The sequence below is a fragment of the Lepidochelys kempii genome, chromosome 7 (genome assembly GCF_965140285.1).
Source record: "Lepidochelys kempii isolate rLepKem1 chromosome 7, rLepKem1.hap1, whole genome shotgun sequence".
Lineage (NCBI taxonomy): Eukaryota > Metazoa > Chordata > Testudines > Cheloniidae > Lepidochelys > Lepidochelys kempii.
The window spans coordinates 81,233,419-81,249,322 of NC_136386.1; the positions used below are offsets into that span (position 1 = coordinate 81,233,419).

The 15,904-nt window shown below is 37.7% G+C and overlaps 1 protein-coding gene across 1 annotated transcript in view; it reads left to right on the top strand.

Annotated features, from left to right (window-relative positions):
* Window positions 1-15,904, top strand: part of MYPN (myopalladin) — a 115,194-nt gene that overhangs the window by 23,084 nt on the left and 76,206 nt on the right. Inside the window, exon 2 of the mRNA XM_073353448.2 lies at window positions 3,800-4,744. Coding sequence (XP_073209549.2) covers window positions 3,801-4,744 — 944 coding nt within the window. The 5' untranslated portion in view covers window position 3,800. The remainder of the gene's footprint in view (window positions 1-3,799; window positions 4,745-15,904) is intronic.

Sequence of the window (15,904 nt, forward strand, 5' to 3'; positions counted from 1 at the left end):
AGTAAGAAAGAGGTACTCTACTTTGCATCTTTTGGTATTGGTAAACTCAGTAACTAGCCATACCTGTATTAACTTCATTCAGAGAACATTTACTATATATATACACACACACATCTACTACCTAGTCCTCTGCATGGAATCTCTCCTTTTCTTCTAAACAACTTCAAGCTGAATTTTCAAAATATAAGCACCTTAATAGGATATTCAAGTCCCACATTTGGATATTCATATTGGGCCTTATATGCATAAAACAAGAATTTATGTGCTGAAATGCTGATCTGAGCATCCAAATGTAGGATTTCGAATTCTTATTAAGGCATTAAGAATTGAAATTTGGGCTTCCCAATACCATCTTGTCATCTTTAATGGTTCACTGCATCTTGGCTCACTTGACTCAAATAGTTTTATATGGTCCAATTATAGAAATTATAGAAATGGCATTCTTGTCAAAGTATAAAATCAATATCCACCTTTACTCAAATACATATTGTGAAGTTAATGTGCTGAACTGTGTGTCTTAATCAATGGATAAAACAATTCATAATATTCTAAGTATGTAAAGTAAGTAAAGTACAGTACATGCTGTGCCATAATTTGTTTTTTGTAATGGTTGAAGCTATAGTAAAGAACAGTATTATCAGACGCATAGATAAACATGATGTTGGGAGTCAACATGGCTATTATAAAAGGAAATCATGCCTCACTCATCTGTTAGAATTCTTTGAGAGTGCCAACAAGCATGTGGACAAGGCAGGAGCGTTGGAAGCTCTCTAAAAGTGCGGAGGTGACTAACGCTTGAACTGTAGCCTGATCTGCCCCTCCCACGTGAGGCTCCATTCCACCTCTTCCCTTGCGCCCCCATCCCTGCTCCACCGAGGCCCCGCCCCCACTCTGCCTCTTCCTCTGAGACCCTGCCCTCACTGCGCCTCTTCTCCCGAGGCTCTGCACACTGCTTGCTCCTCTCCGCCCCCTTGCCCCCCATCACTTGCCCTTAAGGCAGGAAAAAAGTTATGGAGCCATGGCCACTTCCTCCTTCCCACCCCATTCCAGCGCCCCTCAATATATTGCCAGTCAATATAGTGTACTTGGACTTTGAGAAAGCCCTTGACAAGGTCCCTCACCAAAAGTACTTAAGCAAAGTAAGCAGTCATGGGATAAGAGGGAATGTCCTCTCATGGATCAGTAACTAGTAAAAAGATAGGAAACAAAGGGTAGGAATTAGGGCTGTCAAGCAATTAAAAAAATTAATCGCAATTAATCACAATTAATCGTGCTGTGAAACAGTAATAGAATATTATTTACTTAAATATTTTGGATGTTTTCCACATTTTCAAATATATTGATTTCAATTATAATACAGAATGCAAAGTTTACAGTGCTCACTTTATATTTTTTTTATTATAAATATTTGGACTGTAAAAATAAAAGTAATAGTATTTTTCAATTCACTTAATACAAGTACTGTAGTGCAATCTCTTTATCATGAAAGTTGAACTTACAACTTATGTACAAAAAATAACTGCATTCAAAAATAAAACAACGAAAAACTTTAGAGCCTACAAATCCACTCAGTCCTACTTCTTGTTCAGCCAATCACAGACAAACAAGTTTGTTTACATTTGAAGGTGATAATGCTTCCCGCTTCTTGTTTACAATGTCACCTGAAAGTGAGAATAGGCATTCGCATGGCATTGTTGTAGCCGGTGTTGCAAAATATTTACATGCAAGATGAGCTAAAGATTCATATGTCTCTTGATGCTTCAACCACCATTCCAGAGGACATGCGTCCATTCTGATTATGGGTTCTGCTCAATGATCCAAAGCAGTGCAGACCAATGTATGTTCATTTTCATCATCTGAGTCAGATGCCACCAGCAGAAGGTTGATTTTCTTTTTCGGTGGTTTGGGTTCTGTAGTTTCCGCATCGGAGTGTTGCTCTTTTAAGACTTCTAAAAGCATGCTTCACACCCCGTCCCGATCAGATTTTGGAAGGCACTTCAGATTCTTAAATCTTGGGTTGAAAGCTGTAGTTATCTTTAGAAATCTCACATTAGGATACCTTCTTTGTGTTTTGTCAAATCTGCAGTGAAAGTGTTCTTAAAATGAACAACATGATGGGTCATCATCGGAGACTGATATAACATGAAATATATGGCAGGATGCAGGTAAAACACACAGCAGCAAACATACAATTCTCCCCCAAGTAGTTCAGTCACAAATTTAATTAACACATTTTTTAACAAGTTTCATCAGCATAGAAGCATGTCCTCTGGAACAGTGGCCAAAGCATGAAGGGGCATATGTTTAGCATATCTGGCACGTAAATAGCTTGCAATGCTGGCTACAAAAGTCCCATGTGAACATCTGTCTTCACTTTCAGGTGACATTGTAAATAAGAAGTGGGAAGCATTATCTGCCATAAATGTAAACAAACTTGTTTCTCGTAGTGATTGGCTGAACAAGAAGTAGGACTGAGTGGACTTGTAGGCTCTAAAGTTTTACATTGTTTTATTTTTTAATGCAGTTTTTTTTGTACATAATTCTACACTTGTAAGTTCAACTTTCATGATAAAGAGATTGCACTACAGTACTTGTATTAGGTGAATTAAAAATACTATTTCTTTTGTCATTTTTACAGTGCAAATATTTGTAATAAAAATAATATAAAGTGAGTACTGTACACTTTGTATTCTGTGTTGTAATTTAAATCAATATATTTGAAAACGTAGAAAAAATATTTAATAAATTTCAATTGGTATTCTATTGTTTAACAGTGCGATTAAAACTGTGATTAATCGCAATTAATTTTTTTGAGTTAATCTGGTGAGTTAACTGCAATTAATAGACAGCGTAGTAGGAATAAATTTAGAGAGTTAAATAGCGAGGTCCCCCAAGGGTCTGTATGGAGACCTGTCCTGTTCAACATATTCATAAATGATCTGTAAAAGGGGATGAACATGGGAAACTGTGAAGGCCTAAAGTGTAACTGGGTTTCAAAAAGAATTAGATAAGTTCATGGAGGATAGATCCATCAGTGGCTATTAGCCAAGATGTTAAGAGACACAACCGTATTCTCCAGGTGTCCCTAAGGCTTCAACTGCCAGAAGCTGGGACAGGATGACAGGGGATGGATCACTCAAAATTACCCTGTTCTGTTCATACCCTCTGAAGTATCTGGCACTGGTCACTGTTAGAGACGGAATACTGAGTTAGATGGACCATTGGTCTGACCTAGCATGGCTGTTCTTATGTACTTAATATATTATTTTCTATGAGTTTTCAATGAAAAATTACCATTAGAGTGTGTTTTAACCCCAAAAATTGACTTTGTGGGGTTATATACTTATTGACTCTCAGTGATTTCAAACCAAAGTTGCTCAGTTTATAAGTACCGTAAAGCTGTTTGTTTGTTTTTTCTCCTAATTGTCAGTCCTACAAATTCAGCATCAAATCTAAAAGTCAAAGCTGGCTTGCACATAGTCAACCATAAAGGCTTTGCAACTGGAAGTTATTTAACAATTTTCTTGACCTATTACCTGGGAATAGAATAGTTCTGCAAGTCTAACAGGAGTAAAAAGTAATAAAAACTGATTTTAGTTCACAAAGGAAGCAGATCTGACTCTGAATTACACAAGAACAGGTCTATTTAATAAAAAGAGCCCATTTTTAAAAGAAAATGTTTAGAATAGAAGTACAATTTAAAATCTTTGTGTTCTGCTTTTCAGACGCATATAATTCTGTGCTGGTAACTAATTTACTATTGCTGAGGTGTGGTCCTATTTGTCCTTTTTGTTGACAGCATGCAAGACAACAGTTTAGAATCTTCCACTTCAATATCTCAACTTCTGAGAGAGAGTTATTTAGCTGAAACCAGACATCAAGGGAACAGTGAAAGAAGTAGATCAGAAGCATCTCCACACACTTTCCATTATGGCAGTACTTCTGGGGCTTCAGAGGAAGTAGATGGCCAAGATGACCTTCCAGATCTCTCTGCCTTTTTGAGCCAAGAAGAATTAGATGAAAGTGTAAATCTGGCAAGACAAGCAATTGATCAAGATCCACTTGAAAAACAGGATGAGCAACAGACACATGTACATTATAGCTCTGATCAAGTGAAAAACTGTGGAAAAACAGTTTCAAACAAACAAGTGCCCCAGTCCACAGTTTTGCCAACTTCAGACAATGGTCTCCACTCAAACTTTTGCCTGGATCATGTCACAGAAACAAAAGGTTTCAAAGAGAGCACTCAGGATCTAAAGAAACAACAGTTTGGTTCTGAAGCAGAATCCAAAAAGGAATTCCTAAACAAGGCAGCAGATTTTATTGAGGAGCTTTCTTCACTTTTCAAAGCACATAATTCTAAAAGAATAAGACCTAAAACGTGCAAAAACTACAGGAGCAAACTTGAATCTAAAAATAAGGCTGCTCAAGAAGGTAGCCCTAGTTTCCCAAAGCTGTCAGAAAAGAGAGAACGACCTTCTATTCCAGTATCTCAAGACTTGGATAATAAAGCAGAGCATATACTTGAAAAAACAAATGATCAACAGGAGGAAAACTTGGAAGCTATAAATCAATTAGAAAGTACAGATTTAAGAACAGAGGCAGCACCCACATCTTTATATTTTGAGGAGCCCATCGGACAGCCACCACGCTTTACACAAAAACTGAAAAGCAGAGAAGTTCCTGAAGGAACCAAAGTGCAGTTGGACTGCATTGTGGTAGGAATTCCAGCACCTGAAGTCAGGTAAACATATTCAACTTTTGCCATTTTGCATTTCTGTAATGGCAGGTGGATGTGTTACACCTCTAAGATGGTTTTGTGTATATGTTTTAAAAGTTTGTAGCAGAAATTCTTTGATCTTGGTTATTAACATTAATTAGGAAAAACAATTGCTTTCTTTAAATCATCCAGAGGGTTGTTGCTGTTTAAACTTAAGACATTTAGGGGGCATGCTTTTTCTCTGAATTGTAGAGGAGATACCTGTTAAGAGCTACACTTCTGTAATTAGAAAATGTGTTATCTCCTTTCTGAGAAAGCTTTGTTCTTTTTATGGGAACTGAGTGATTAATCAAAGTGAACCAGGTGAAAATAGCTATGTGCATGATTCTTGTTGCTATAGTTTGAATGCATTTGGGTTGAGTAAGTACAGGATTGTATGACCAAGAGATTTTCACTAATAAATGCATAATATAAATGATGAGAGATTAAAAATCCCCTCTTCAGTTATTACACTCGGAGCCAGGAATTCCTTAATTCTAATACAGGGTCTGACAAGGATTCCCTCTGTAGCCTTGGGAAAGTCACGTAACCTTAGAGTCTTCAACTGTGAAATGCTTTAACTAATGACTGTTTGTTACCCATGTGGTTGAACAGCTAAACCATGTGGTATAGTTTCTGCCTACATCTCAGGGGAATGTCAAGGATTAATTAGGTAATATTTGTAAAGACCTTTGGTGATGAAAGGCACTATAAAAGTGCTAAACATTATATGCCAGGGACACAGATTGGGAAATAGTTTATTAAAATTTTCACTTTTACCTTCAAATTCTCAGATTTTATTAGTGTTTCTCAACCTAAACTTGTTTAAAGATAGCCCATAGACTAAATGTTCTCAGTCACCTGGGTGCAACCCCAGTGACTGCAATGAGGATGCATCACAGTGACTGAAAGGAGAATTCAACCTATCCTCTAACGAAAAGTCATGCTATTTACTTTTATTTCCCAATTAATATTGACAGTATCTTAAATAGCCCAATAGCTCAGACAGTCATCTACTATTTTCTTCATAGTTTAGAAGTCCCTTTTAAAATATATTGCAGGGTCTTTCTTGCATCTTCAGAGTCGCCATTCCCAACTAGGTTTATCATTTCTCTCACAAGAATAACAGGCTTCAGCATCAAGTGAAAGACATACCGAGATTTTTGTAGTAAAAAATCTTTGTCTTCCACTCTCCCAGCTTTTTTCCCCAAGAATTGCTACTTCTCAGAAAGAAGCAGTCACGGCAGCACATTCCTGTAATAAGGACAAAGGAATGAGCATCTACAAACAAATCCTTTGGTTTTGGCCACGTTTCAGCTATGAGAAATCCTTCCAAGAAGACAAGAAGTGGGATAGGATACAGAGGGATCTAGACAAATTGGAGGATTGGGCCAAAAGAAATCTGATGAGGTTCAATAAGGATAAGTGCAGGATCCTGCACTTAGGACGGAAGAACCCAATGCACAGCTACAGACTAGGGACCGAATGGCTAGGCAGCAGTTCTGCGGAAAAGGACCTAGGGGTGACAGTGGACAAGAAGCTGGATATGAGTCAGCAGTGTGCCCTTGTTGCCAAGAAGGCCAATGGCATTTTGGGATGTATAAGTAGGGGCATAGCGAGCAGATCAAGGGACGTGATCATCGCCCTCTATTCAACATTGGTGAGGCCTCATCTGGAGTACTGTGTCCAGTTTTGGGCCCCACACTACAAGAAGGATGTGGATAAATTGGAAAGAGTCCAGCGAAGGGCAACAAAAATGATTAGGGGTCTGGAACACATGACTTATGAGGAGAGGCTGAGGGAACTGGGATTGTTTAGTCTGCAGAAGAGAAGAATGAGGGGGGATTTGATAGCTTCTTTCAACTACCTGAGAGGTGGTTCCAGAGAGGATGGTTCTAGACTATTCTCAGTGGTAGAAGAGGACAGGACAAGGAGTAATGGTCTCAAGTTGCAGTGGGGGAGGTTTAGGTTGGATATTAGGAAAAACTTTTTCACTAGGAGGGTGGTGAAACACTGGAATGCGTTACCTAGGGAGGTGGTAGAATCTCCTTCCTTAGAAGTTTTTAAGGAAGTTTTAAGGTCAGGCTTGACAAAGCCCTGGCTGGGATGATATTATTGGGGATTGGTCCTGCTTTTGAGCAGGGGGTTGGACTGGATGACCTCCTGAGGTCCCTTCCAACCCTGATATTCTATGATTCTATGATTCTAAGTCCCAAAATGTATGGGGCTCCATTCTTATCTGACACTGCCAGATCATTTTTATTCTTGGTGAGCCTAGCTTCTGAACCCCCAACCAGGTCACAACCCATGGTGCCACAAAGAATTTCTTGCTAAGTTTCTCAATAGCAATAATGTGCCCTTCCTCCACAGGAACTGATTGTTATTAATAGAGGAGGTAGGGGTATATTATTTCTAGGCTGAAATCAAAGGGAAGCATCTTAATGGGTAGCAATGTGCATTCCAGTATGTTTCCTGCCCAAACTCACTGCTCTGATTAACAGTTTCCTCTGAGCCTTTCTTTGTACTCCTCTTGTTCAGCCTCCATCATCACAAATGCCAAATTGAATTCAGCTCTTTGTTTGGTAGAAGAGAAAGAGGATGAAAGAAGATAGTAGTGTAAGGGAGTTGATTTTCCTGAAGAGACTAGAGGGGAAACATTGCCAAGTCCTAGATACAAATTCCCTACTTTGAAGAAATCTCTAACTTCTCAGATTCCAAAGACTCCGGGGCTGACTTGTCCAGGCACTTTGCCTTCAAGGATCTTTCCTATAATACATTTTAAAAAATTCCACAAGACCCACACTGACTCACACTGGGAGCCAGACAAGTGGGTCCTATGAGATGTAACTTTGTGAGAATGAGTGAGAGCATTATGTGGTATTTTGTGCTGCTTGATTGCATCGGTCTATATTATACATTTCCATATACAATGATCCTGACTCACTCATAGTCATTAGTTCCAGGAAAAATAAAATCCGAAAATAATTTACTTGTGGACCAACTTCCAATGAGCTATGGGGACTTGAGCATACAACTCACTAAAAATATTGGGTATCTTTGGCCTGGTGTATAGAGCTGTCAATGACAGTAAAGAAGGTATCTTGTTGCCTGTAGATGCTGAAATGTGTTGACCATGGATTAGAAAAAGTATTGGAGATCAGCCTACTTTGAGGGTAGCACTTTTTAAGAAGGTGTGTGGTTGGTTAATGTAATGGCTGAGAAGTTATGCAAGGAGGAGACAGCTATATTCTAATAGCCAAGAAAGACAGATACAAAAAAGTCAGCAGCCTCTGGAAAGCAGGAATTTATCACCAGTTCATGAAGCAGAACTTAATGTGGGGTTCATGGAATGCTTGTCCCTTCCCCTAACCTTGCAGAAGCCCCTCTCTGAATGCTCAATTGCTTTAATAGTCTGTGGTTAGAGAAGGGCAATGGCTTCTCTCCAAATCATAATTCACCCCCCTCCCCCCCACCACTACTAGGCCTGTAGGACATTCTGGCACAAGTTAATACGAGAGTGTGTCAGTAGTAACTCGTGGAAGGTAGCCTGAGGAATGAGGGCATGGATTGTCATGTTGGATGTGACAGCATGGCTTCTGATGGAGTATTTGAGTGGCAGAAAGGTAATTTGTTTCTATGGTACAACCTGGGTCTTAAAAATATACCCCTACAAAGACTATTTCAAAAACTGTGTAGAAGAGATGGTTCAAACTACAACCTCTAGTCTGAGGTTTGGATACAAGCTATTGCCTGGAACCTATAATTCCTAAATCCAAATACCAAATTTGAATGAATTTGAATTGAAGGAAGTTTTGATTTGGACTTTGAAACTCCAGGTTTAGAAGTGCTTAGTTCCATCATGTTGGTTTGATCTATTAGAGTTATTCTGACCTCATTTACACTGGTGTAAATCTGAATAACTCCACTGATGTAAAAAAAGAATGATTGTCAACACAAAATGTTGTTTAAACAGGTTCCTTTTTTGATTCATAAACCTGTGTTAAGATAGTATTAAGAAAGAATAGAAACTAACTTTATCATTTGACATTCGGTTCACATTGCTGGTATCAGCCATCTTGACAGAATGTACTGGCCTTCTGCACACAAAGTGGTGGAATAGATGACCTAGAGAAGAATGCCTAAAAGGAACACAGTATCATGGGTTGTCTGCAGCTACAATTTTGATTTATGTTTTTGCTGGGCTTCAAAGCAAATGATAGTGATCCTTCTTTTTCCAAGAGTGCATTTACTTTTTGTAGCCACTATCTGAGGTAAATGTCAATTAACTTTTAGCAGATATTGGGATTGCAATGTGGGTTTTGTTATTACTGATTTACTTTTCACATGTTAGCTTGTCATTACTGCTGCTGAACAAGCACTTTTCTAAACAAGTAATTTAAATCCAAAATGTTATCATGATTTCAGTGCTTCTAAATCAATGAGTTTCAGTACTGCAGAGAGATGGGTGCAAAGAATTTCCATCAGAGACAGATGGATTAATAGGAATAACTGCCACCAAATGGTCAATAGTAGCAAGAAATCAGACAGTCTAGTTCTTCTGACTCAATGGCAAGATGGAAGAAGTCAGAGGTTTGAGATAAAATATCCTGATTATCATATTAGAGGCTGGAGTCTTGAACTGAACCTCTCATCCCTGAGACTGCCTGAATGATTTGAGGGGTGGGGACTGGAAGTTTCCTAAGGGATCTGATTGGAAATAGTAATGTAGGGAGGGGACACTGTCTACTCTATGACCACTAGACCTGATTGAACTATTCATTATGCATATGATTCAATGTTAATTTAGCCACTTATTTGCCTAATGAATTATTCATACAGTGATGATTTTCTTTAAATATATTTCTCATTTGTAAATTTTTGCTGAATAATTAGAAAAATAACTTTCAGACTATAAGAGACAAGATGAGTGAAACAGACAAGCTTTCAGACCTGAAGAAGAGCTCTGTGTCTCTTGTCTCTCTCACCAACAGAAGTCCATCCAAAAAGAGATATTACCTCACTCACCTTATCTCGCTAATATCCTGGGACCAACACAGCAATAACACTCCAAACTTTCAGACTGAGTTGTTCATAAACTGTTCACTTTGACTATTCATTGTTTCCATTGTGTGATGGAACAGCTAAGATACATGATATAATTTCTGCTTTGATTGGCTGACGAAAACTCTTTTTAAAGGATGAATAATGAATAGTAAATAACATACTTCAGTATGAATTTTCAGACAAATAATCATTTGTGCTAAAATTTGCCAAACTTTAGGATTCACAGATATTTTCACAAATGCCCAGCAGTTGTCTGAACACCTATTCATAATAAATAATACAACTTCACGAACCGTAGCAAACCAAACTTGGCATTTTTGTTTGCAAAAGTGTCCATTAATTTTTAGAAAACTATTTGACCAGCTCTGGTGAGAACACTTAAAGCATGTTATTATAGCAACAATGAGGTATCAGGGAGACAACTTTGACCCCAGAAAATGTATACAAATAAAATATGAGTTATTTGATGGCAACAGAATTCATTTGTAAATTTCCCTCTAAACCCAAACACAAAATTCCCTTATTTAGCTCAGCTTTTATATCTCCAGAACCATCTGAGACATCAATAAAAATCATTCTTTTAAAATTACATTTGTACAGCAGTATTCAGTATCCACTTGTTGTGTCTATAGTGTTCTCTGAAATACTGCTATTTGAAATGGGAATATGGCAAAGAGCATTACAGAACTCCCAGTGTGCTGTAGTAAGGGCCATACAACCAGTTAGTATGCAACAAGGTCGTGCACTGTAGATTCACATCCTGGCTTGCTGTACACTAACTCATTGTGTAGACAGGCTCCTTGTCTCAGGTGTGAGTCACTTTGGAACATATCTCTCTTATTTTTTAATGGTATTGATATACTGCCATGTATTTGTACCTGATTTGACAGTGCCACACTGTATGTGGTTAATTCCATGTGCAGTGACTTGTTCATGTGCTTGTGGTTATAAGTTTCAGTTACTATATGTGGAAATAGAGTGCAATGTGATGAAAACCTAGGCTTTGCTGCAGTGTCATTTCTCCTTTCCATTTTCAAGTTTTACACTTGTATAACATGAAACTGTTTCAGAATAGCAGCCATGTTAGTCTGTATTCGCAAAAAGAAAAGGAGTACTTGTGGCACCTTAGAAACTAACAAATTTATTTGAGCACAAGCTTTCATGAACTACAGCTCATTGTTTCAGAGTAACAGCCGTGTGCCACAAGTACTCCAGCTCACTGTTTGTTTACTTCAAGAAAAAGGGTTAATAATCCAGTTACTCCCTGTAAATGATCAAGTTTCTTTACACTCTGTTTGTTCAGCACTTGACTTACTGTTTGTAAAAGTGGCATTGTAAGAATATTTTGTACTTGTTATAAGGAAGGACTTAACTGATATTTTTAACATAAGAACATAAGAATGGCCATATTGGCTCAGACCAGTATCCTGTCTACCGACAGCGGCCAACACCAGGTGCCCCAGAGGGAGCAAACCTAACAGGCAAGGATCAAGTGATCTCTTTCCTGCCATCCACCTCCACCCTCTGACAAACAGAGGCCAGGGACACCATTCCTTATCCATCCTGACAAATAGCCATTAATGGACTTGACCTCCATGAATTTATCCAGCTCTCTTTCAAACCCTGTTATAATCCTAGCCTTCACAACCTCCTCAGGCAAGGAATTCCACAGGTTGACTGTGCGCTGTGTGAAGAAGAACTTCCTTTTATTTGTTTTAAACCTGCTGCCCATTAATTTCATTTGGTGGCCCCCAGTTCTTATATTATGGGAACAAGTAACTAAGGTTTCCTTATTCACTTTCTCCACACCACTCATGATTTTATATACCTCTATCATATCCCCGCTTAGTCTCCTCTTTTCCAAGATGAAAATCCTAACCTCTTTAATCTCTCCTCATATGGGACCCGTTCCAAACCCCTAATCATTTTAGTTGCCCTTCTCTGAACCTTTTCTAATGCCAGTATATCTTTTTTGAGATGAGGAGACCACATCTGTACGCAGTATTCAAGATGTGGGCATACCATGGATTTGTATACTTTGTATATAGATACACTTATATATAAAAATATATATATGTGTATTTATAGATACACACGTTATATATAGATACACTTACATAGATAAGTTGTATATAGATACATTTTGTATCTATATTTTAATGTTGCATTTATAATATTGTAATTTTTCTTTCTAAATGAGAACTCTTACACTTAGTGGATGTAACATAGAGACTTGCAAAATTAAATTATTTACTGTATTTTAATGCTAATTATGTAACTGTAATTACTAAAAATTACAAACTACAGAACTAGCCAAACCAATCCCACTCAGTGTCTTCTGCAGGAGTTCTCTCTGAAACTTGGACAACAGCCATCCAGGGACAGGAAAGCCATTTTTAAGGTGTAACACAGAGCCCCTTTGTGGATCATCATCCATAAGGAATGAACCCAAGACCTCAGGATATAAAAGTATGAGCCTCTACTGCCTGAGCTAAAAGATCCTGCTCTGTCAACCAAGGCTGCAGGAGACCTATCAACCTATACCTGTAGCCCAGCAACCACCATTAGAGGGGGACCAAGCACCACATTGAATGGGTGGAGGTCAGATGATGTTACAGAGATAAGAAGTTTAGATACTAGGTGAAATACAAAAAGAGCAGAAGTCCATGATTGGAATTTGGATATGTCTGACATTCATAAGTCAAATTGAAAAATAAAACACTATGGAACGAATACAATGGCAATGTAAATAGTAGTGTAAATCATGTTGGGTGGAACTGGGCCAGAAAACAGGTGTAAATGGTGAAGTAGTGTAATCTACCAATTGGGCAAGTATTTGTGGGTAATCAGTGAGGGACAGAAAGAGGGGTGGCACAAGAAGCTGATTTAAAATAGTGGTAAGTGAGCCTCTGAAGATTTGATTGTTTTGATTTGGATACTTATCCGGACCCATCCAAACCATTGAGGCAACCAGGGCTTAATGTAAAGATGGTTGTGTGTAAAATGTAGTGTAAATAAGCCCACAGGTGGCAAATGAGGCAATGCCAAATGCCTCAGGAAGATTTAAGAAATTAAGCACATCACTAGGTGAAGTTGGTTAAGCTTATCTACAAAGACATTTCAATGTATCCAAACTTTATCCCTTTTATTTTATATCAGTTTTATGCAATGCCATAAAAAAAGGAAAAATCAAAGAATGACAACACAAAATCTGGGTATACTGACCCCAAAACTGAGTTCACAGCTAGAGAGAAACACTTAGCTTATTATTATTTAACATTTATGTTGAGGTAGCACCTAGAGGCCACCGAAGATCCAGCTTCATTGTACAAGGCATTGCATGAACACATAGAAAACAACTGCCTTGCTCCAAAGCATGTATAGTTTAAAAAGTTAATTTGAATTACAATTTAACCCCTGCCCCCAAAAAACTCTGAAACAGTGAGTCACATTTACTTTAGCTACAAGTCAGATATACAATAGGTATTTGGGGTGAGGACCATTAAATTATTTTCATGGAGCTAAAGATTGTGAGGACTTCTCTCCATGCTTCCTTCTGCATCTCTCTTTTTTTTAATTACTAAAGTAGTAGGTATAACATACATCCTTCATATTGGTGGCAGATGGCCCCTCCTTATCCGCTCAGGCTAAGAGAGGTCTAAATTTTTTCCAAACTGTTTGGCTCCTCTCTGATAAGTTAATTTTACTTATGAATCACATTGCATGATTTGGCACACACAACCATTCTGTAAGTGTCATGAGGATTTGAAGTGCTATAAACAGGCTGCATGTCATGAAATTTCTATGAGAGCACTCTCTAACATACACACAGATAGCTAAAAAAGGTTCATTTGAGCACTGCTTTGTTTAAGAAAATAGATCTGTGACTGATTAATTTGTAGTTAAATTTAAAAGTCATATAATCTCCATTAAGTTGAAAAATATTTCTGAGTTTAATAAAAACTCATTTATTGGTTTTTATCTCTTTAAGCCATGGGGCCAAACTTGTCTTTGATATAACTCCATTCAAGTCAGTGGAGTTATGCCAGAGATGAATTTGGCCATAAGTGTTTGATGCTGGTCGGGCTTCATGTGAATCTGACTTGTGTAGTGGAACTATCACCACAATTTGTGGCAGGAATAAAATGTCAGTGACAGAGAGTATTGATACTTTAGTCACGCCACGTATCTCAGTGTCAGTACTCCTTTTATAACTAACATTTCATTGCTGCCATGGACAGTATTTCAATGGTAAGAATAAAATGTTCATTAATAAGGATTATATCACAATCTGACATTTTATATGATGGATGAAAAATCCTACTAAAACATTTCCTAAAATGTTATTTTACAATTTGTGGTAGTGAGGAGAGGACTATTGGTGTAAAAACATACCTTTTATTTATAAAAATTACAAGGGCATATTGTACTCTTGATCTCTTTGGGTTTTGTTTCTGTAATCTCAAAATAATTAGTGTACGAACTTTAAGTAAGATGGAAGTAGTGATTAAAAATATACTTCTTGGGAAAACTGAGCCTATGTCTGAAACATAAGTTGAAGTTTACTTTACTAACTTATGCTGCTCATTTTGAAGGGATGAGAGAAATAGTAACTGCAGAGGAAAGAACAGCAGTTACTGAGTTATACATTGTCATCTGTAGTGCTCTGTAACAGAAGACTGCATTCATGCAAGTTAATAGGAAGAAATGGTTTACATGAAAATACACTTGACAAACAATGGAATGAAAAATAGATTCCGACCTACCCCAATAGAATTTTATTCAAAAAGTTGATCAGAAGGAGCACATATAGCCTTTCCATTTTAGTGTTTCTTGCTTTGTCTGTGCTTTGTCATACACAAACACACACACAGAGCAAAGAACCATATAATCTTACTGTAGCCAGTAGAATAGCTCTAGTACTAGGCTGCCCAATCAGTCCTTTAAAAGAGAGGCTTCTTTTGAAGCGTCTTTATTTTCAGTCCCCTGCCTTTGTCTTTTTATACTAATTTTGAAGATTTGTCTCTTTGGCCATTTTGGAAATTTTCTATAGTCCGTTTGGCTTTTTAAGGAATGTGTGACTGTCTCTGCTCCTTTTATAATAACGATTGCAGATAATGGTATTTTGTAAACTTCTGACTGAGCTCCTCACTACTGAATTTGGCTTCCAATAACAGAGTTTTTAAGAAGTGTTTTGAAACATATTTAACAAGGTCCATGAAGCTTAGAGGCAGCATCAGTGGTTGCTATGAAGTACAGTATATTGGATCACAGCTCTGTCCTGGTCAAATTGCTAACTGAAAAAACATGCCAGGGCATCTAATTATGCCCACCCAAGAGTTGAAGACCTAGAAAATGAGCAAAGCAGGACTGGAAGGGATACAGGAATGTGATCCAAGTCTTCCCTAGATGATGACCAATTAAGAGATCAGGGTTGTGAGCATAAAATGTTGCCATTTTCTCAATGGCAAAATTTCACAAAAACAATGTGAATATATTTCACATAAGCAAATCTGTATTTCATCTGTGAAAAATTTAGGAAGTGAAAATTGAGTATATGTCAAAGTTCTCTCTATTCTCAGTCTGTTGTAATAAAATTACGTTACAGGGCTCTTTTCTTTATATATGCTTACATATTTGTCAGTTGTAATTGGTGGTTTTAAATTTGTAAGTACTTATTCATTAAATCAGTTTATAGTGCTTGTTACAGTAGAGGCTAGTAATTTGTGAAAGTGGATAGGTAAAACTGACACTTAAAGGCACAGAACTGATACATACAGTCATTCAGCCTTGAAATCCTACTCTGCGGTTATAAAGGAGTGTCTTTCTAACAGGATACCAGTGTGGTAGGCAACTGAGTTCACTCTGCAAGGCAGAAACTCCCCTGAAGAATAGATAGAGTTTATAAGTTCCAGGACTGAACACTCAAAGTCAATTAATTGGACAGGTATAGCTCATACTATGTCTTATTCAAAATAATAGGGAATATACCCTGTCCTCACATTAGGCTTTTAGGATTTATGGGGCACAAATAGTAACTAGTTTGCATCTCAGTTATGTAATAAGTATTGAAGTTCCACT